Source organism: Prionailurus viverrinus, chromosome A2 (genome assembly GCF_022837055.1).
Source record: "Prionailurus viverrinus isolate Anna chromosome A2, UM_Priviv_1.0, whole genome shotgun sequence".
NCBI lineage: Eukaryota > Metazoa > Chordata > Mammalia > Carnivora > Felidae > Prionailurus > Prionailurus viverrinus.
In genome coordinates, this window is record NC_062562.1 from 167,990,236 (window position 1) to 168,012,292 (window position 22,057).

The window sequence follows — 22,057 nt, forward strand, 5'->3', positions numbered from 1 at the left end:
ACAAACTATGGTTAGCTTTCTTTTCTTCCATAATATTATTCTTCCAACGGCTAGAATTAGTCATTTTTTTCACTTGCTTAGTTTCCTTATGTACTTATCACTACCTCAATGCCAAAGTTTCCTCCCAAATGTCTTTTTCTCTTGGTGTTTGAATTCCTGTTATACCACTCACTTCATTACCTGGAAGAAACTTCTCCTGGAGTCTTTAGACCTGCCCTGGCCTGGCCTGCTGCTCTCTAGCCCTGCTGCACACTGGCACCCTGGCCCCTCCTCTCTTCTCTCCCGCAGTACGTCTATTATTTCCTACACAGCCCTTCTCACTTGCTCCACTCCCTTACGTAGGGGGTGCATAGCCTCCGGCAGCTTGTGAAGAAAAGGTTAACGGGAAGTAATCTTTTTGAGGCTCCACAAGTCTGCATATTTTACCTTGGCTCTCGCAGTTTGGGAAGGTATGGAAATCTAGGTCAAAACTAACAATCCTTCAGAATTGTACGTCACTGGTCCATTGTCTTCCAGCTCTGGCCCTGCACCCGAGAAGTCCGAAGTTCGCCTTCCCGTCCCCTTGAGTGTGAACGGCTTTCCAGTCTGTGAAACGTGTGGAATCTCTGTTCCCAGTGTTCTGGTGGCGAGTCCATTTCCATGTACCACGCAGGGCACTAGGTGAGCCCTTTCAATCTCCAAATTCACATTCTTTGGATCTGAGAAATTTTCTTGATTCTGTCATTTCCCTCTTTCCTCTCCTCTCCCCATGTGGAATTCCCAACAGTTGCCTGCTATTTACCCTAAACTGGTTCTCTAAGATTCTTAAATCTTTTCTCCTATTTTTGTCATTTGACCCATCTTCTAAAAAAGTTCTTTACCTCCCAGTCTTTTGGATAGGCCATTATTCCTAAATATCAGAAGTCCCTTTCTGTTCACTAGATGCTCCATTTTTAGAGAATCCTGGCCTTCCTCATGACTGCAGTCTTGGTTTCTTTCTCTCAGGATGCTAACAACAGATTTATTTTCAGATATGCTTCTCTAGCGTATATTCTGTCTGTCCCAGTGTTCTGTATTGTTTGGCCTCTCCTTTCAAGTAGCTCAGAAGTCTGGTGAGCCTGAGTTGTCTGCTCATATTTAAGAGTGAAGCACGAGGGGCGCCTGGGTGGCTCAGTGGGTTCAGCATTTAACTCTTGATCTCAGCTCAGGTCTTGATCTCAGGGTCATGAGTTCAAGCCCTGCACTGAACTGAGCAATGGCTCCACCCTGAGCGTGGAGCCCACTTTTAAAAAAAGTGTTTTTAATTTTTTTTATACCGTTTATTCGTTTTTGAGAGACAGAGCGCAAGCAGGGGAGAGGCAGAGACAGAGGGAGACACAGAATCCGAAGCAGGCTCCAGGCTCTGAGCTGTCAGCACAGAGTCCGATGCGGGGCTCGAACCCACAGACGGTGAGATCGTGACCTGAGCCAAAGTCGGAGGCTCAACCGACTGAGCCACCCAGGCGCCCCAAATTCTTTTAATAAAAAAAAAAAAAAAAAAGAATGAAGCACTAAATGTGCTAATTTGAAACTCAAGAGTGAGTGGTGGCTGACCACTGTGAGACTTCTTGCCGGCTAATCCAAGCAGGGCACCCCGCTGCATCTGTGGGGCCTTCCTCCGGGCTAGACAGAGTCCTCAGAGATTCTTCCCATCTCCTCCTTGAATGTCCGTGTAAAGGGAGATGGGAGCCTGTAAGCACTCACCCTGTCCCCTACACTGTTCCCAGGCCACAGCCTCTGTTTCACTCTCTGGAGAATAACCCTCCCTCTTCTCGGGGCAGGAGAGGCAGTGCCTGGGACCTTGGATGGAGGGAGAAGATGTGGGCATCCAATCGCTTCACAAACAGGATTTTCAACCAACCCTCCTGAGCTTACTCCACATTATCTCCACTTCCATATCAGGCAGTGCCACTTCTCGAGATTTGGGGGGAGTCTGGGATACGAATCAAGCACAGATAGCTTAGGATTTAGCCTCGTTGGGTCTGCTAAACTCGTTGCCTCTAAAATTTTCTCAGGTTTGCTAAATTCCAACATTTTATTGTGATGTTTTTCAAGTTCTCATTCCTTGAACGTCAGCGTTCTCATCTGTGAAATGGGGTGTATTTATTAGGATGCTTTCCACTGGATCAAAAATCTCAACTCAAAGTAGCTTAAAAAAGAAGAAAATAATTTCACGAAATTAGAAGTTTAGACACAGGATGGGCTTCAAAGTGGGTTTTCCCACAGCTCAACAGTGACATCCAGGGACCGAATTCTGCCACCCACAAGCTGGCTTATTATGAAGTCTGGTGGCTCTTTCCCCTTTCATGTAATTTCATAATTTCTGTTTATTTTGCTCTTTATTTCTTCTTTTCCCAGCCAGTGGAATTTCTGTCTATTCTTTCTCCCCAGGTTAATCTGGCACCTCAGTGGTTACTTTCTCACTCTTAACACAAGTACGGTTGCATTTTTTTTTTCAGTATAACACAGTCATAACCCCATAATGATGCTTTACTGAGTAACTTTCCTGCATCAAGGTGAAGCTTTCACTGTACTTTCATCTAACGGTTCTTTCATTGCTTCCCACCCACTCCTCCTAAATCCTGGATTTTGCTGAGACTGCTTTAAAAATATTTAATATAAAAAAAAAATTAAAAAAAAAAAAAAAAAAAGAAAGGGGCGCCTGGGTGGCGCAGTCGGTTAAGCGTCCGACTTCAGCCAGGTCACGATCTCGCGGTCCGGGAGTTTGAGCCCCGCGTCAGGCTCTGGGCTGATGGCTCGGAGCCTGGAGCCTGTTTCCGATTCTGTGTCTCCCTCTCTCTCTGCCCCTCCCCCGTTCATGCTCTGTCTCTCTCTGTCCCAAAAATAAATAAACGTTGAAAAAAAATTTTTTTTAAATGAAAAAAAAATATTTAATATAAGATTATTAGTAAACTTTTCTTTCAGTGTATAAGTTGTCATTTCCTCAATACCTAGAATAGTACCTAGCACAAATGAGATATTCAATATACAGATATGGAATGAATATCTTTTTTACCCTAATATACATATGACATCTTGATAAATGTATGAGTTTTTAATCGCAATCTTCCCCCCCCCAACCCTTAAAACTAATGATATTATCAATAATCCTTAACAGGTCACAAACAGGAAGTTTGATGTTGATCTCGCTCTCTCCTTTATAAGTTATTATTCTTTGTGAAAGCTTATGAGACTTTTATTATCATCATCACGCTTGGAATTCCACAATCTTACACAATAAGTCTAGATCTTTTAAATGTCCTATTTAACAATCTTGTCTGGGACTCTGTGGTCTTTTAACCTGCACCAAAGTCTTTCTGCAGCACACTGACATCTTCTACTATTATCTGTTTACTTAATTTTTTTCTACTTCTTCTTCCTCCTTCTAGACGCTTGCTATTTTTTCTTTAATGTTTATTTATTTTTGAGACAGAGAGAGACAGAGCATGAGCAGGGAAGGGGCAGAGAGAGAGGGAGACACAGAATGTGAAGCAGGCTCCAGGCGCTGAGCTGTCAGCACAGAGCCCAACGCGGGGCTCGAACTCACGGACTGTGAGATCATGACCTGAGCCAAAGTCGGACGCTTAACCGACTGAGCCAGCCAGGCGCCCCTAGATGCTTGCTATTTAGATTAGGTATCTCGGCTCTAGAGTCCATGTCTGTCATCTCATTGTTTCCTTGTCTTTGTACTTTTGCTCCGTGACACAAAAGAGTTCTTCCACTTGATTCTGCCAGATAAGTAATTCAATTTTCAGAAAGACTACACTCGTTCCTCGTTGCTGGTGTAACAAAGTGCCATCAACTTAGTGGCTTACACAACATAAATGTATTAGCTCACACTTCTAGAGTTCAGGAGTCTGAAATCAAGGGGTCAGCAGGACCGTGTTCCTTCTGAAGACTCTGGGAGAGAATCTGTTTCCTTATCTTTTCCAGCTTACCTAGAAGCTGCCCACATTCGTTGGCTCATGGGCCCTTCTTCGGTCACTCTGCTCTGCTTCCGCAGTTACATCTCCTTCTCTGACCCACCTATAACAATGGTGTGAGGACACCGGGCCCACCAGATCATCCAGGATAACCTTGAGACCCTTCAACTAATCACCTTGCAAAGTCCCTTTAACCACAGAGGGGCTGTGTGTATAGAATCAGGGTGGTTGGGACTCAGATACTTTCGCAGGGTCACTATTCCGCGATCACAAGGACTTTTTCATCTTTTGCCTGCTGAATTTTTCTTTTTTTTTTTTTTCCACATTCTAGGTGGCCTTTTTTCTTCTCTAACTACACGTCCTTAAAAGTCCCTATTACTTTTAAGAGCCAAGTACAAACTCTTGCTTGTCTCTCCATTAGCTGTCAACCTCAATGGGAATCAGTTGTTCTAGATCCTCATCTTTGCAGTCATCACTCAGCCTCCAGCGAGCGATCGTTTTCCTTTATGCCCCGCTATCGTTCCCTTCACACCTCATCACGTCAGACCGCCTGTCAAACAATGACAAACCATTTCGGGGGCCCAGCAGTTTCTGCTTTGGGGGGCTGGGGAAGAACGCCAGTTCTTCCTGATTCAGGAAGCAGCAGCCTCGGGGCTCCGGGGTGTCTCTAGCATCAGTGCGCTCCTTTATCAAAGGGATGAAGAAAGCAGGATTTGGCCAAGGATGCTAGGCGGCTGGTGGGCGAATGCAGTAAGTAGGGGAATCCAGAGGCTCTTTCTCTAAGCCCCCTTGGGGACTCACAGAACTCCAGCCTTCCCCTGGGTTCTAGGAAAGGTAAGTACTGCCCTCTCTACATCTCCTGCCCCGCTTCCGCCCAACGCTGAAGAGGGAGAAATCCACTACCTTCTCTTTTGGAGAAGCTGAGGTCTTGAATGTACTAAAATGTTACAGTATTTCCAGAGCTCCCGAGTTTAATCATTTTACTTGTCAACGGGTAATTGACATTTATGGGAGAATATGGGTTAAGACAGATCTCAAAGCTATAAAACTTTGACTATAAATACAGTTTAGAGTGTCTAGTAGACAAAGCAAAAAGGGAAACAATTAAATTATCAAATTAATGAATACTTCCATACAAGAAGGAGGTTTACAGTAAGACAGCGTCGCATTTTAAGATTTGCGAGTGTCTCTGAATCAAAGCTTAAACGACATACTAGTCTTACAGATACCTTTTACTTTTTATCCCATTTCTTCATAAATTACATGGTGTGTATCTGTAGTTAATGCTCATGTAAATTCTTTATCTGATTAATACAAATACAATTCCGAACTACATTTCGTTCCCTGTATTTGTAAAGAAGTATTATTCCAGTAACCAGCTCAAGGCTAGAAAAAATAATCTGATGAGTATTCAGAAGTTTGAAAGGGAACAGGGATCAGGATACACAGTATTCCAGCTGCCAATTTTAGATTGGGCAAAAAGTTAGAAATGCCTGCTTTGTGGTATGATGTCTACAAAGCCCATTACAAATATCTAGACCTATCACTATATTTTTCAAAGGAACAAAAACTAAAGTGGTATTTCCGAAGTACTGTATTTTTATTTTCAGGAGACACAATGCTAGGCACGCAACAGACAGTTGGTAAATACTGACTGGGGTGCCTGGGTGGCTCAGCTGCTTAAGCGTCAGACTCTTGATTTCAACTCAGGTCATGATCTCACAGCTCATGGGTTCAAGCCCTGAATCGGGCTCCTCACTGACAGTGCGGAGCCTGCCTGGGATTCTCTCTCTCCCTCTCTCTCTGCTCCTCCCTCTCCCTCTCTCAAAATAAATAAATAAGTGTTTAAATAAATACTGGCTGACTTGCATATAAAAATTAAGAATGCATTCTCACCGTCTTCAAACAGAGCATGCTTTCATTAAATGACAGATTCACCTGGAACAACACAATTTTCAAAGACCTTACCATCCTTCACTGTGTATCATTACCTACGTGAGATGAGTAAGCTTGTGTAGGCAGAATGTCCCATTATAAATGGCCAAAAGGAACGATGGCTATTGCAAGGAATGAAGACATACCACAAACACACATTGGAATGTTACGTGAATTTAAGTTGCACTAAAAAAAAATCGTCAAAATATCCTGAGCAACTGTATTATCCTTACTTTATTTCAAAATGAATCTCACAGGTTCCATGTCAGCATTGTCTAGTCAATAAGTCAAATTGGTAGACAAAACCTGTTTGGACTAGTCATGAAAAATAAAAAGGGATTCTCCAAGAAAACCACAAAGCAGCTCATTTAAGGTCAATTTAACGGTATTATTCTGTTTTTCTTCCAGCCACGACATAAGATTTCACTACCTCAAAGGAAATTATAAGAGTATCTATTTGCATTCCCCTAGGTGATTGGCAGTTCAACACCAATTAGTTCAAAATTACACTGTTACTAGCATGTAATAAAAACAACACCTTTCATCTTTCTCACACAGGTCAGAATACCTTCAGAGCCAATAACTTTGATCAAGTAAGTATTTTTGATCCTGCCCCACCCGTCTCTTTGGATTCAGGAAAACTAACAGCTGAAGGCAACTTTTCCCAGCTTTATTCTTAAGCTGAAAAACGAGTGCGGTATTGAAAATATTTTGCTTCCAAGATGACAAAATTTCCCAAAGCCCAGCATCGCTTCAGTAACTAAGCCTTAATATACAGACAGCTTTAACTGACATTCACATGTTAAAGGGAAGATACTAATGATTTACCTTAAGACACATAATGCATTTTTAAAACTAAATATAAATTCCCTAACTTGGTTTGTAAACAACTCAAATAACATGAGGCAATAAAACAATCCCCCTAAGCAATCTGGTGTCCGAAACTAAGTCTCATAACGAATACTATTTAGAAGTAGACACCTCTAGAATAAACAGATTAGCTTTTCGTTTAACTTTTTAATTTAGCACAGAACCAAAGAAAAGTTGATTCGAAAACCTACTAAGTAACCCTTTAAAATTTTGATTATACTTATTATGTTAAACTGACCAATATGATCTCTAGTCACCAGAATGAGAGGTCTCTCAAGTACTTTTAATTATTTCTAATCGCTTAGGCGGATGATTTTGTTGCTTAAAGCCCCAAACGCCCAGAAATTCACAGAGCCAACAGCCTCATCCCCGAGGCAAGCGGCAGTTACGGCAGAGCACAGCGCCGCTGCTGATGAGGCGGACCCCGGACAGCATCTGAGAACTGAAGCTGAACATCCAGGTCTCCACGGCATCTATTTCAGCACCAACAAACACCGCTACTGCCCCCAGAAGAGACGGGCGAGCCACACACTCAAACACTCCATTTCTATTCCACTCGCAATGCTACTATTTGTGAAAATATTGGTTTCTAGTTACTCGGGACACATCTGCAAAAATATGCCTCAATACAGAATCAAGTAATATAAGACTTTTTATACCCAACACGATTTGAAAATTCAAATACACATTCATTCTAAATGAGCACAAGCAAGATAGAAAATATTTAAAAATCAGCTTTAAAAACATTTATAAAAAGCTGTATACAATCAAAGTAATTGTTTTTACCTTAGACATAAGTTTATCGGTAGATCTTAAACTGCAGGAATACCATCATCCAAATAGGTTGTGGGTGAACAAGTAAGTCGCGTGTACTAAATTTATCTTCTGCTAATAAGTTTAGATCATTTATATACAGTGATCTAAATTTCAGAAAATAGATGATCTTGACTCTTAAGTTACTCTACAGTTTGTCGCTCTAAACTATTCTTCATCTACTGATACTACATATTATCTTACATCTCTTCAGTCACATCATCTTATCCCACAACGAATCGTTTGGGCTACACCTTACAGTCAACAAAGTGAGTGCCTAGCCCAAGAGGCTGAATAAATTGTAACAACGTACCTCTCACAGTTTCAGACGTTTGGACTCAAATGTTGCTAATGTGAATAGAAAGAAACAATTTAACCAGTTTCACCGGTAGAATTAATCTTCTTTGCTGTTAGCTCAGGAAGTCAAGATATTACTAACTACTTTCTTCTATCACAGGACTGCCACTCAGTGTCACAATTTTTGCTACGTATGTACGTTGTTGATGAGAGCTCGTCAGCCAATCAGTCTAAGCCTAGTCGTGTCTCAAACTGGCCTGGGGTCTGACCAATTTGAGACATTCTCAACTTCAGTGATACAACCAGCAGTAAACAGTATTCTTAGAAAACCATTGCTAGACTACAGAAGAACACGTAGAGAAAGTCAAGATGAAGGCCTGCAGAGGACAGAAGCTAAAACGTGACACAGACACAAGCTTCCTCCCGACAGTAAGGGCGTGGCCCGAGAGCCTTCAGATAAGCCTCAGCAAACTGTCAGGCAGCGAGGATAAGGAGTTCCTCCGACAGGATGCTACTACGACTGCCTGGCAAACTCAGATTCGTGATTCATGAGCAAGACTCCAAGACTGATGGGGACCAAATGCTTCTGACGGGTCACTAGGTTCCGTGAAAAGATCGAATGTGGGTTTTTTTCAACCTTTTCTTTTTCAGAACACAAAGCTACTGCAACCAGACACTCTGCAAAAATGAACAAGTACACGTGCTGCGCTCTTAAGAGTAAGGAATTCATCCAAAAGCTTCAATGAGAAAGGCTTCTTTAAAAGATCAAAATCAAGCAGAAAAGTAATTGCTACTAAAAGCGATATGCTAACTTTTTATCACGAAGATGAAAATAGCACCTAACAAAATTGAATGGAATCATTAAGTTCAAAGTCTACAATATTTTTAAATAAATTACATTAAAAGAACTGTGAAGGTTTTGAACTTAAACAATAAAAAATAATTCCTATTCATTATGGCACTTCTAACGTTACCCAGTACACCCATAGGCTATATACACACGAAAGCTAATTATTTCAATTAATGCTGTTGCATTACTTAAACATTTAAACATGCTAATGATATATGCATCCTCTTAATCCTGGGTAGGAATTACAAAAGATCTACCACAATTAATGTAATGGGACTTTCTGTTGGGCTGCTCTTCTGGGGTCTTGGAGTAGAAATGGATCCTGATCGCTCCTATTTCATGGCTTAACAATGGGGGAAAATCACCTTATTTCTGCTTTTTCACCTACACCCCAACCCCGGGGCAAAGGTCCTCCGGCCCTCAATCTTGGCTGCTCTTCAGAGTCCCCACTGTGGGCCTTCCTCAACACTGGCTGCACGTAGTTCTTTTATCACCAAACTTGATTTCTTCCACCTTCTTCACTTTTTAAGGTAAAACGACAACCCTCCGTCAGGCATGTTTTTCAACGATTCGCTTACTCACGCAGCAAGTTATTTACCACCAACCCACTATGTGACTGGGGATATCCCAGGATCAGGAGTTCGGGAAGGAAGAAGACAAACAAAAATGCCTGCCCCTGTGGAGTTCAGGTTCTACGATGGAGAGACGGGCAGCATATAAAAAGTAAAACGGAGGCGCCTGGGCGGCTCAGTCGGTTGAGCGTCTGACTCCAGCTCAGGTCGTGACCTCACAGTTCGTGGGTTCAAGCCCCACGTCGGGCCCTGTGCCGACAGCTCGGAGCCTGGAGCCTGCTTGGGATTCTGTGTCTGCCGCTCTCTGACCCTCCCCCATTCATGCTCTGTTTCTCTCTGTCTCAAAAAGAAATAAAAATTTAAAAAAAAAAAAAAAAGTAAAATGGTGTGTCAGAAAGTGGAAAGTGCTACAGGAAAACATAAGGCAGGAAAGATGGAAAGAAGGGTCAGGGTAGAGGTGGTGGCAATATTAATCATATCCCCTAAGCTACAATGTGGAGAAGCCCACCAGGAAGGGGCTCTTTGGTAAAGACCTAAGAGACAGAAGGGAAACACGCGATAACGCCCTGAGACAGGAGGCGACGGGTCAGGGAAGAACAGGAAGGACACTGCAGGAGAGGAAGTCAGAGGGCACACGGGGTGCAGAAAGAGGACCAATGCCAAGACTGGCCTTTATTCAGACTGAGAAAGGACAGCACCGGAGGAGGGCTCTGAGCACATAGGTGAGAAGATGTGACTTACGTGTCAAGCACTCTTTCTGACTTACAAGGTCAAAGATAGATGCACGGAGACTAACTCGTAAACTACTGCAAATATCGAGCCAAGAGGTGACTGCTGCTTAAATCAAGGTGGTGACATACCAGAGCCAACGGCTTTGCTAAAGGAGTCCGTGTGGGAATTGAGAGAAAGAGACTCCCAGGAATTAGCGTGAGCACCTAGAAGAACGGATCCACCACCTACGGAGGCAGGTCAGCTAGGACCGAAGCAGAACTGGGGAGTAAGACCGTCAGCTGACTTCGGACACGATATGTTTAAGATCCGTGTCCGGCATCCAGGTAGAAATGTCTCCTAGACGGAGGAAGAGGTGAGAGCAGAGGTCAGCAGCACACAGATGGAATTTAAAGCCAGAAGACCAGATACGATAACCCGAGGAGTGCAGGTAAACAAGCGTCAGGAGACTTTAAGGACGGAGGCAGGGAGCGCTCCGGTGTGAAGCAGCTGCGGACACGGGGAAAACCAGCGGGGTTTTGAGAAGCAGAGGCTCACGGAGCAGCTCACTCACGAGAGTGTGGTGAACCAAGTGGAGTGAGGAGTGTGGACGAGGCCCCGGAAGGCACCAGCCACCGCGACAACAGCATGTCAGTGGGGCACCGCAGAGTGCCCCATGAGTGCAAGAGTGCGTCCCAAAGCAAACGCGGAGCGCGGAAAAGAAACCGAGGAGTGCCCAGCCCATGAGTCCTGCGTAAAGACAAGCGAAGCAATGAGGTGGTGAGCCAGAGGGACAGGAGGTGCAGACAGACTGGCTCATTTCTTCCCCTCCTTCCCTCCGTTCATTCACTCGTTCTGAGAAAATATCAGCACATCTCTATGCTGAAGGAAACCATCCAGTTGGGGGAAGACTGGTTACAACGGCCACAGTTGTGTCCTTGAATCAGGGAGAAGGCACTGAATCCAGTGCCACCAGGGGTGGGCGGGGGGGGAGGGGGGGGGGGCTTTGCCAGGAGCGCGGACAGGGCAGCCACAGCGGAGGGAGAAAAGGCAGCACGTGGTGGGGGACTTGCACGCAGCGGAGTCAACGGGAAGGAAAAAGCTTGTGAACGTTTCGGCACGGTCGCCTCATTTTCTCAAGAAGAGGGGAAGCAAGGTCGTCAGCTGAGCGTGATGGTGAAGTCTCGAGGAAAGAGAAGATATTAACAGTCATGTAGGAGAATGTGAAGTACATTTAAGATACGGTCATACGTTTAAAGAAAGGCCAGGTGGTTACAGTCGGTCAGCTCAACAGGCGCCAGGCAGAGAGAGGGACGGGGCGAGCAGGGCACGGAGTCAAACGATGGCCCGCAATTTCAACTGTGTGAGGCAGCCAGGGTCCGACGGGCGAGAAGGAGAAAAGGCGGTGAGAAGTTATTCAGATGGACAGACGGCACGAAGGACTGCAGGAAACGGCACGTGACAGGTGACTGACCGTACGACTGCACAAGAGCCGTTCACCGCCAGTGACCGGGCTGCGCTGTGGTCCCAGGCAGCGAGTAGCTGAGGAAGACCATTCAGAGAGAGGCCGACGGCTGGCCAGGTGGGCTGCAAGAATCATCCACACGGACACTGAAGTCACCAGTTGTGACAGGCGTTGTGGCAGAGAGAATGATCACGAATGAGGAGCTAACGCCCTCAAGGTGGCAGAGGGATTGTCTGGAAGGAGAAGAGTGATGGGAAAAGGGAGAAGTAATGGGATCACAATCTAATGACATGAGGTTCAAAGTGTCCACACGCAGCAGAAGACAACACGAGGAGTGAGGTGGGGGACACAGGAAAGAAGAGAACCGCCACCTGACCGGGACTGAGAAGCCGTCTGTGACGGGAAAGTCACGTTTCTTCTAGCGAGGGTGGGGGGTGGGGAGACTGAGGACCTGGTGGTTCCGCTACTGTGACCCAACGGTTTTGGGTTCCCCACGGTTCCCCGCAGTTCCACACGGTATCCGCAGAGTTTCGGGAGCTAAGGGACAGTGGGAAATCAGGTGAGAGTGGGGCGCAGGAGGTGCAGGGGACAGTCTCAGAGGCAAAGCTCCCGGAGACTCGGGCTCCTGATGCTGACTGCCAGTGCAGGACACGCTATCTCTCATGGCCTCGAGGCAGCCACGAAGGAAGGCTGTGTGCTGGGGACGCCGGGAGCCGGAGCCCCGCCAGGCCAGTGGTGAGTTCTGGGGCTTTGGGAACCAGGCGGCTAGACATCCGGGGCCCCCTCCTGCTCCGGGAATACATACAACTCCCACCATCTGTTTCTTTTTTCCAAGTATTTCAGTGCTGGATAAAATCTTACAGACGCTCACCCGATTTTTCCCTTCTTCAGCCAACTCATCTATGATCTTGAGACTCAGAATCTACGTTTATCTGCTCAAGGTCTGGTGCTTAGAGGAAGATGCGCAGTAAACAGAAAAAGGAGGAGAAAGCATGGAGCCGATGGCTAACAAGACGACTTCCTGAGGACACTGGTTTACCTTCTAATAGTGTACAGGGTCACTTTATCTTATCAACATATTTTCTGAAGTAATAACAATATTAGCAAGAACAAAACCTCCAGCACCAGCAAGTGACAAACACGAACAATGGGAAGTCACAGGCAGGCATTCCACCAAAAAGCTGTACTGATATTCTAAAAACCAAGCATGACGATTCAACTCTAATAATACAGTAACTACCACGACAAGTTATAGATCTTCCAGGAAACAAAGTGTTATGTTTTTTCAGATGGCTGGGAGCTTGGCTCAGAGCAAACCATGCAGATATCCCAGATTCCTGTGATGTGCGTCACACGTTCCCAAGCAGACAAGAAAACACACGCGATGGCCACTAGCAAAACACGACCGTGAATTCTGGGGTAATTCACTGCTGTACGTTTTTTAAAAATCTTTTACTCTTATTATTTTGCAATTCTTTTCAACAGCCCAGAATAAAAAATATTTTAGGTGCCTGGGTAGCTCAGTCGGTTGGCCGTCTGACTCGTAACGTCAGCTCAGGTCCCAAAGTCGTGAGATTGAGCCCAGTGTCAGGCTCCGCGCTGAGTGTGGAGTCTGCTCAAGGTTCTCTCTCTCCCCCAAGCCTTCTCTCTCACTCTCTTAAATAAAAAAAATTTCTTTAATTTACCTTTTAAAAATAATTTAAAATACGAAACATTTTTACAACAAAATACATTTGACACAATACTAGATTAAAAAAAACCCATGGGGATGATTTCCACTACGAACCTTCTATGATTTATGCTTTCTTAAAAAATAGCAAATCATAAAATACTGTTTATCTTGTTTTCCCCCCTCTGCACATATTGATAAATATACTGTACTGAAGCTCACAATTTTAATCTATATTAGTCAATATGCCCATTTTGCCGCGGAACCATTTATGTTACAAGCCTGTTGTTTTCCACCCGAAACAGTCTACAATGCTAACGAGCAAAGAATGACAAAACGACAGCGACTATCCCAACGTATCGTTAAAGAGTGTCAACGGAAAGGCTTTACCAACCTACCAACAGAGCGGTCAGAAATGGTACGTGACCTACCAAAATGGTAGAAAATACAATTATACTTACTATTAGCTATCATAGCATGCGTTTAACCTCTCCAAATTAGAATGCTGTGCTAGTCAGGGCATTTTGTTTTTTTGGGCTTGGCTTCATTTCGTAATACATCTTAGCCTTCTGGCAACTACTTCTTTTTCAGTTTCTTTAGATATAATGAACCGCTTTTGAATTTGAGGAGCCAAAGGATCTAGAAAGATTATGGAGGGACTTTTTCTCCCCTCCGTGGAAATGAAAAGTGGGAAAAGGCTGTATTTTTTGGTTTGGGTTCGTTTTGACTCAACCCAAATTCTTTAATTCACGGGGCACCATCTTGGACGCTTCCTGGGTCTCAGTCTCCTGATCTGCAAGATGGACCTCAGGCTGAAACACAACTGCACACTACAGGCAGCTTCCCAATTCAGGCGCTTTTATTATGTAACAGCATCATTACCTAAATAAGACAAATTGATTATAATAGTTACTACTGTGATGAAATTTTATAAACCTGACAGTATTGAGTCAAGTTGCAATTCTGATTAAACAGGCTTTAATGTTGAAATAGCTTTATTAAAGTTAGAAGAATAAAAGATACATGTGGTACCAGTCTAAAAGTTATTGGTACCAAAGGATGCAATATTATTGACAAGAATTCTTTAAAATAGATACAAATCTGAAATTCTTTCACCTAAGAATAAAGCTCTAAATGTTAGCAACACTTTTTAATTGATGATTTAAATTCACTATTTGTAACTGAAGAAAGTAGGTGTATTTTTTTCCTATTTCATACTTAAAAGTAACCTTCCATTTTATACTTACTCTTCAATTACGATCCTGAAATACAGTTAGCTATTAATACTCTGATGTTGGAGTTGGTTTTCAACATTAAAGAAAAAACCAACAACTCTGTAGGAGAAGAGAGTGCAGAATGAAAATCATTTAAATAAAATTAAAAGAAAACTTACCCAAACCATGTCATTTCTCTGTTAAACTATCTCATTACTCTTTTCTTCATTGGTTCTTCATTTGAAGCCAAAAAGGATGAGTAATTCAAAATCGGACTTTAAGATCTACGACATGCTTACTTGGTTATCATAGCTGAGAATGACCACATTCCCAAGTAACCAGCTTGCCCTAAGCTGTTTACTTAGGTAACAGTACTTAGGTACTTAGGTTAGCTGCCCTAACCAGTCCCCTAAGCACCACTGAGACAGTCAAATTTGGCACCTAGAAGCAGAAAGACATACTACTTTTCACCTTAAAGATTTCAACAGGAAAGAAACGAAGTAATGATACTAAAGTATCCCTTATCTTACTAAAGTAAGAAGGGGCGCCTGGGTGGCTCAGTCGGTCGAGCACCCGACTCTTGATTTCGCTTCAGGTCGTCATCTTGTGGTTTGTGAGATCGAGCCCCAGGTCGGGCTCTGCACTGGCAGCGTGGAGCCTGCTTGAGATTCTCTCTCTCTCAATCTCTCTCTCCCCCGCTCGCACACACTCTCTCAAAACAAATGAGTCTTAAGAAAACTAATAATAAAGTTATTAAGAAAACATACAAATCTGTAAAACCTCAGTAACTGTGAGTCGTAATGCTTAAAACGTATTAGGGTATTGGGGGCAGAGGTGCATCTCAGTGGCCAGTGTCTCGGAACTGAGCTGGCCTTGCTAGAGGACAGTGCACTCCAGCCAGGCAAAGATGGGAACTTGACCACAGTGCCGCCAGTCCTCAGCAAAACTGTCCTCACCTGGAACGTTCACGTGTTACTCTTACGTCTTGACCTCGTGCAACACGGCACAATGTACTAAGAGGCTTATATTTTTCTATATTTTTCCCCCTCAATCAGTGTCTTTCTTGAATTAAATAATTTTTTTTATTCAGCTCTAAATATGTAATACATACGTACCATTTAGTCGTCTCTGGAGTGCTTCCTCTTCCAGGGTAATAATATAAATTTGTTCATCCAGGTCTTCAAGAATCTAAATTCAAAGATCAAACCATTGACCGCTGCGTTATTACAAAACTAGTGCTCGTGCGGATATTTAGGCTGTTTCGCCTACGATTTAGATAACCCTTCAAAAACATTAGGAATTTAAAATAAAAATCCTCAAACTATTCTACATACAAATTAAAGAAAAATATTTTAGTATGTGACTAAACACATCAAAAGTTGGCTATTATAAAGTCTACCTATATTTAAATTTAAAGGATTAAAGAACACTGCACCTCTCTCAATGACAAATAAATATATGAATTCTAACCTTCCAAAAGGCTAAATACAGCACTATCTCTTATGCCCAAACCAATTATTTTAGAGCAAGAAGGAACAGATGACTCCATGCAACATTGGTTCCTCATCTGTATTTATCTACATAATATTTAAAACAAGAAATCTATAAACTCAATCACTACCATGCAATACTTTCCACTTACATCATCTTTACATACTAAAAATTTTCTGCAAATACTGAATAGTGGTATTATCAAAATCATTCTGCAGACAGAACCCTAGAGAAATATGATGCTTATATATACACCACTCACCACGCCATACAACGCTAATAAAAAACAAGAACAAACCACTAATCAATCAGCATTATATAGGGTATTATCTGCACTATCGTCACAACTGACAAAACCTAAAATATGTTTAACTCTAGCTTTGTAGAGTTACAGGTATCGAATCTGCAGAATTTCTATAAAATTTACTTAGAACAACCCAACAATTCCCAGTATTTCAACAAATATTGATAATCCCTTATTATCAACAGGCCTAGCACTGACAGCAAAATAAAACAGTAAAGTAACAACAAATCATAATATGCAAATAAACAATTACAAAAGCTGACTTTCCTAGAAGAAAAGGGTGGGGAAACCCACTTCAGCAGGCCACCAGTGAGGGCCTCCCCCAAGAGACGACCCTTGAGCCCTGAGTGGGAAAGGGAGGGCAGACTGACCACACCAGTGCAGAGCAGACTAGGCTGAGTGATTCAAGACAGGCTCTGCACCTGAAGCAGGCAGGGGCCACACCTTTAGGGGCCATGGTACCAAGTTTCTTACCTGTCAACGTTCTCACCGCTTTCTACTGTTTGGATCATAATCCACAGTTTTTACCGTTCTTAAGGTGTAGCCCAGACAAAAAAGATTTCTTCCTATGGCGCAAAGTGTCCATTAGTGACTTACCACCACGGGTTTGTCTCAGTGTGAGTGAGTGACAGTGAGGGGCACACGGACATTTGCGTTAAGTGCTTGTGTGCATCATGCCCTTAATTCTACAACCATCCATGAAAAACAGAACGCTATCATCCCCATCTCACAATATGCCAAAACACAAGGGTTTGGCAAATTAGAGTTATCTGCCTTTGAAGCCTATGCTCTTAACCACTCTGAGCTACTGGGGATCTAAATACGAGTCAAACACAGTCCTTGACCTCAAACAGCTTACATTTAGTGTCTGGAGAGATAGAATGAACTCCCCAAAATAATTATAGTATTAAAAGAACAGTCATAACTGAAGCTAAAAGAAACAGTGTTACAAAAGTTAAGAGGAAGAAAGATTCCCGACTTCTAGGTGGGATGAAAAAAAGTTTTGGCATGTGTTTTTGAGGATAGTGGCCTCAGCTGATAGCTTAATTTACTACAAAGGGGAAAGGCATTTGGGTCGGAGGAAACTATAAGCAAAACACAGAGGTGAACAGGTAGAAAGGAGGCTCAGCAGCGAAGTAGCTCGAGTACTCTGGAGCTTATGGGCAGATCGAACAGTGCTCCAGAGCCCAGGGTCCGAAACCAGTGTCTGGGATCAAACCCTGCCCCACCCGCACTGACCTGCAATCTTGTACAAGCCACTTAATCTCCCTGAACTACACGCAATTCAGCCATAAAATAAGCCCACCACCTGACTTAGGGATTTGTTAACAGGATTAAATGAAATGTGTGTAAAATACAGTACTTATCACAAACATATAGCCTATACTGATTAAAAAAACATTATTATTAGATGTTAGGAACCAGAAAAAAGGTGTAAAGTTTTGAGGATAATAATAATAATCATAATAAGTTTAGGACAAAAACCAGCTTTGGGAAGGGAGATAAATACGTAGTTTGGTTTTACAGAAGATGAGCTTTCAGCTCCGTGGGGTATTCAGTTACAGCACTTACAGTGCACTGTGTTTGTTTTCCTGGCCTTTTTCTCAGCAGAATTACACATTTAGAAGTGATGTGAAAGTGATCAGGAGAACAGAGCAGAGCAACTGTAGACCAAGGACAGAACTGTGAACATTTGCCTATATTTAGGGGGCCAGGAAATAGAAACAGAGAAGGAGACCAAAAAACAAACAAACAAACAAACAAACAAACATCTCCCCCAGAGAATCAGGAAGAAATTAAGAAGGCAGTGTCATAAAACCTCTTCAGGAGGGAAGTAAATTTCAAGATTTGATAGTATGTTTCAAGTGCGGATACATTTATGTAGCAAGTTAAATAATCCAATCCTATTTTTACAAAAGATATGAAGAGATTTTTTTGCCATTTATTTTTTAAAATCTTCCAAAATTAAGCAAGCATTACTATACGAACATCTACTACAACATTCCCTCGATTTTTTCTTTGATTAATCACCCCGGTAGGAAAGACAAACATACTACCACAACAATTTAGTAAGTACTACTAGGGCAATACAAACAAAGGGGAATATGAGGAATGCAGAGAAAGAAGCTTGATTATTTCAGTTTGAAGAAGAGGGGAGGCACGGCCCAAAGACAGGCCGTGAGTGCAGCTGACATCAGAGCCGGGGCTCGAGGAGGCCGTCAGGGGGGCTGAGCGGGCAGGAGGCACCGGTGGGAGGAAGCCCCCCACATGCCTGGGGAGTGAAAGCACACAGCCTGCTGTGCGCACAGCCCCCCGGCTGGTGAGGGTGCAAGCAGTCACAGGGGGGCACGGAGTGTGGAGTCAATGGAGTACGGGACAGGCTGTGAGTCATTCAGACCTGAGTTTGCGGGCAATGAGGACCCAGGAAAGCAATTTAAATGGCAAGTTCCCTAAACGCAGCTAAGAATGATGTTCACGCGAGTAAATGTTTGACAAAATAGCTAGAGGCCAAAGAAATTAGGGACAAATCATTACGATTACTACTACCAATTGAAAATCATTTAAAAATGAATATATGGTAATTCTGACATTAAAGTGAAAAGTATAATCAAAATATAATATGCAGACAGCTACTCTGAAACATAAATGCTTTCTAAATCAAGGAATATATGTGGTAAATTTTGAAACATAACAGAGTTACTATTGATACAAGACAACAGATACCTAAAATACATGTAAATATTTGTAAATTTTGTCTTAAAATTTGCTAGAGGAACTTTTTAACCTAAGTGTCTATAGTTAGTATTTTAAAAGCAAAAACAAATTTGGTTTCCAAAGATGAAAAATATTAAAATGAAAGCAACAGTAACAACTACGACCTAAACCCACAAAAACATTCATACGTTTCTGATTGCTCATTCACACATTTATTTGAGGACCAAGATGGTTCACGATGATAAACTTACCGTTGGCTTCACCAGCAACTGCCCCATCACTGTGAACATGCGGGAGAGGCCGACAGGGGTGCACACTGAGGGAGAGACCACAGACAGAGAGGAGGCACATGAACCGCTAGTTTAAAAGTACAGAACGAACTCAAAGGTTATTGTTTCCAGAAAACTCCTGTCTCCAATTTTGCCAGAGGATTCTTCAATCAATAAAGAAGCTGGGGGCACGGGGACATGGAGGAAGAAAGATACATAAAGACTAAAGAAGGCTTAGGATGCTCAAGACTCTAGCAGTCCAATCAGAGTAAGTATTTTCACTTAAAAGAAATTAAAGAAAATCAACTAAAGGGCAGATTAAATTTCAAGAGCTAATGAAATTGAGAACCAGATAGGAACATCTAAAAGTGACAAGTATTATCTCCACTCCTTTTAACTGCATTTATCTACTTACAATGTCTCTGAGATAGACCGTAATCCCTCAAGTAAGACTGAACAAATTTGAAATAAAAACCACAAATTCATCACACAGCATTCCACCTCACCAGCCAAAAGAAGAATCTAGGGTTGTCTGGGTGGCTCAGTCGGTTAAGCGTCCAACTTCAGCTCAGGTCATGATCTCACAGCTCGTGGGTTCGAGCCCCACGTTGGGCTCTGTGCTGACGGCTCGGAGCCTGGAGCCTGCTTCCGATTCTGTGTGTGTGTGTGTCTCTCTCTCTGCCCCTCCTCCCCTTGTACGTGCACACGCTCGCTCGCTCGCTCTCTCTCTCTCTCTCTCAAAAATAAATGTTAAAAATTAAAAAAAAAGAAAAGAATCTAACGCTGCAATGGATGTACCCGCGTGTGCGTGTGCGTGTGTGTGTCTCTCTGCAAAAGACGCTTTCCTTAGAGAAAAACACGCACATTTTCTTTCAAGGTTTCAGTTTATCAAAATTGATCTTAATGTAAACAAAGTTAAAGGCTAAAGCTTTAAAAATCTCCAAGCTGTTAAGTACTCTCATCAGGAAACCTTACTATTTTTCAAAACACAGAACTCCACTTTCCCATCAACCATTAGGTTGGAAAAATACTTACAGAGAAGTAACAAACATCCCATCAAAGATATACAGGAATATAAATAGGGTAGGTAGAACTCCCAGAGATCTAAAAAGAAATGTAAATAGATTTTAGTAAATCCAAAATATTATACATTAAGATATAGGCTGACATAAATTAATGTATGGTAAACATCATAATTGCCTGTTTGAGTCTGCTAACCCATATAATTTCTAAATTGTACAATAAAAAAGATCTAAAATAGAAGAAAAGGAGATAACTCTTGCGAAACCTGTTTGGAGGGAGAAAAAAAGCCTCCAAAGAATTTTAAGAACAGAAACCAATTAACAAACAACAAAAAAAGCTGCTTGCTCGTTCTGAATACAGCAAACACATGAATACTCTGTTCTTATACATGTCTAAAGACTTAATCTGTAACAACGGGATAACTCTACAAGGAATTATTACAATGTCTAGAAAGTGCATGTGTAAGTATATCCCGTAACTCTACAAGGAATTATCACAATGTCTAGAAAGTGCATGTGTAAGTATATCCCAAACTATCGTCTCCATCAGAGAAGCCGGTTTACCATACAAAGACTCCATGCTGGCAGCGTCATTGTCAATGAGCGCGGAGGCGACCCACACTATCCCAAGAATAAGCAACGCGAGAAGAATAAGCATGACCAGAGTCTCTAAAATTCGGGCTCGGATTCCCTGAAAAAGACAACGGAGACGTGATTTCAGTATTTTATGTCATCTCACGAATAATTAGGTTTCTATCTACACGAAAGCACAAAAATTCTTTGGAAGGGCAGGAAATTTATATTTATTAGCAAGATAAAACCCACTAACTTTAGAGTTTGTAATGTTTAGACGGACTTTTCTTTACAAAATTATGTGAAATACCATTAAGCTTTCAAGAAAGAACTAAAAATATTCTTTCTAAAAACATTTTGTAGAACCATCTTTTAAAACGCAGGTTAATGAATTCTTAACTGTGATTCTAATCAAGGGCGTCTCGGCTGTTGAGGCGCACAGCCAGGCAGTTCCGGGAGCACCGCACTTGGCGAGAGCACAGAGCACCCGCTTGGGCAAGAGCGCAGGCCCGGCTCGGCTGCTGCCACAGCCTCCAAGCGCCCTCTGGTGTGCAGCCCGAGGACTCCCGGAAGGAAGAACACCGCTCTCAATTACCGATCGTTTCCTTCTTCACATTAGATAAGATGTCATCACTTCATGCAGCTGGTATTTAATAAAGCCTCTTTATGCACAATTTTGTTTTTATAATAAAGCACCTTTATGCACACTTTTGTTTTAAATGTAAAACATTCTGTCCTCAGGGCCAAACCAGAGGCCAGACCTTTAAACTTGAAACCTACTAGAAAAGGCAAACAAATGAACAAAAAACAACTTCCTTCTATTCCAGCAAAGTCACCCAACGATTGAATCCGTACCTAAATTCAAAGATGCATTCGATGTTTTATACTGCAATGCACTAATGTACATCTAATACAACAAACAAAATTATAAGTAAACCCATGCCTCTCAATAAATCCTGTAATCTTTCCTTCCATATTAAAAATAGTTTAAAGAAAAAAAATAGTTTAAAGATGTGTTACAAAGATCTAAAACATATACTGACTTCAACTTTACCCTGATACTATTTGCTAATTTCTGAATTAAAGGGATAGGTTGCACTTCAATCACGGCCCCGGGTGCTCAGATGCAACAGAGAGGACAGGGAATGCCCTGAGACCCCGGCGAAGTGCCCCCAGCCCTCCCTAATGACTCAGAGTCGAAGGGGCCTGTCCTTACTAGTCCAGTCCTACAACAGGGCTGCCTGGGCAGGTTAAGCGATGTCCTCAAATGTGGAGTCAGCACATCTTAAGTGTTCACAGCAAGGGAGGCCGGTGAACCAGAATGAATGATGCTTGTATTTTATTTAACA

At 42.6% G+C, this 22,057-nt stretch overlaps 1 protein-coding gene across 5 annotated transcripts in view; it reads right to left on the bottom strand.

Moving 5' to 3' along the window:
- Positions 1 to 22,057, bottom strand: part of LMBR1 (limb development membrane protein 1) — a 150,727-nt gene that overhangs the window by 38,838 nt on the left and 89,832 nt on the right. For all 5 annotated transcript variants that reach the window (XM_047835397.1, XM_047835387.1, XM_047835415.1 and 2 more), the window contains 4 exons: positions 20,700 to 20,826; positions 20,149 to 20,217; positions 19,096 to 19,160; positions 15,450 to 15,522 (listed from right to left, as the gene is read on the bottom strand). In XM_047835397.1, coding sequence (XP_047691353.1) covers positions 15,450 to 15,522; positions 19,096 to 19,160; positions 20,149 to 20,217; positions 20,700 to 20,826 — 334 coding nt within the window. The remainder of the gene's footprint in view (positions 1 to 15,449; positions 15,523 to 19,095; positions 19,161 to 20,148; positions 20,218 to 20,699; positions 20,827 to 22,057) is intronic.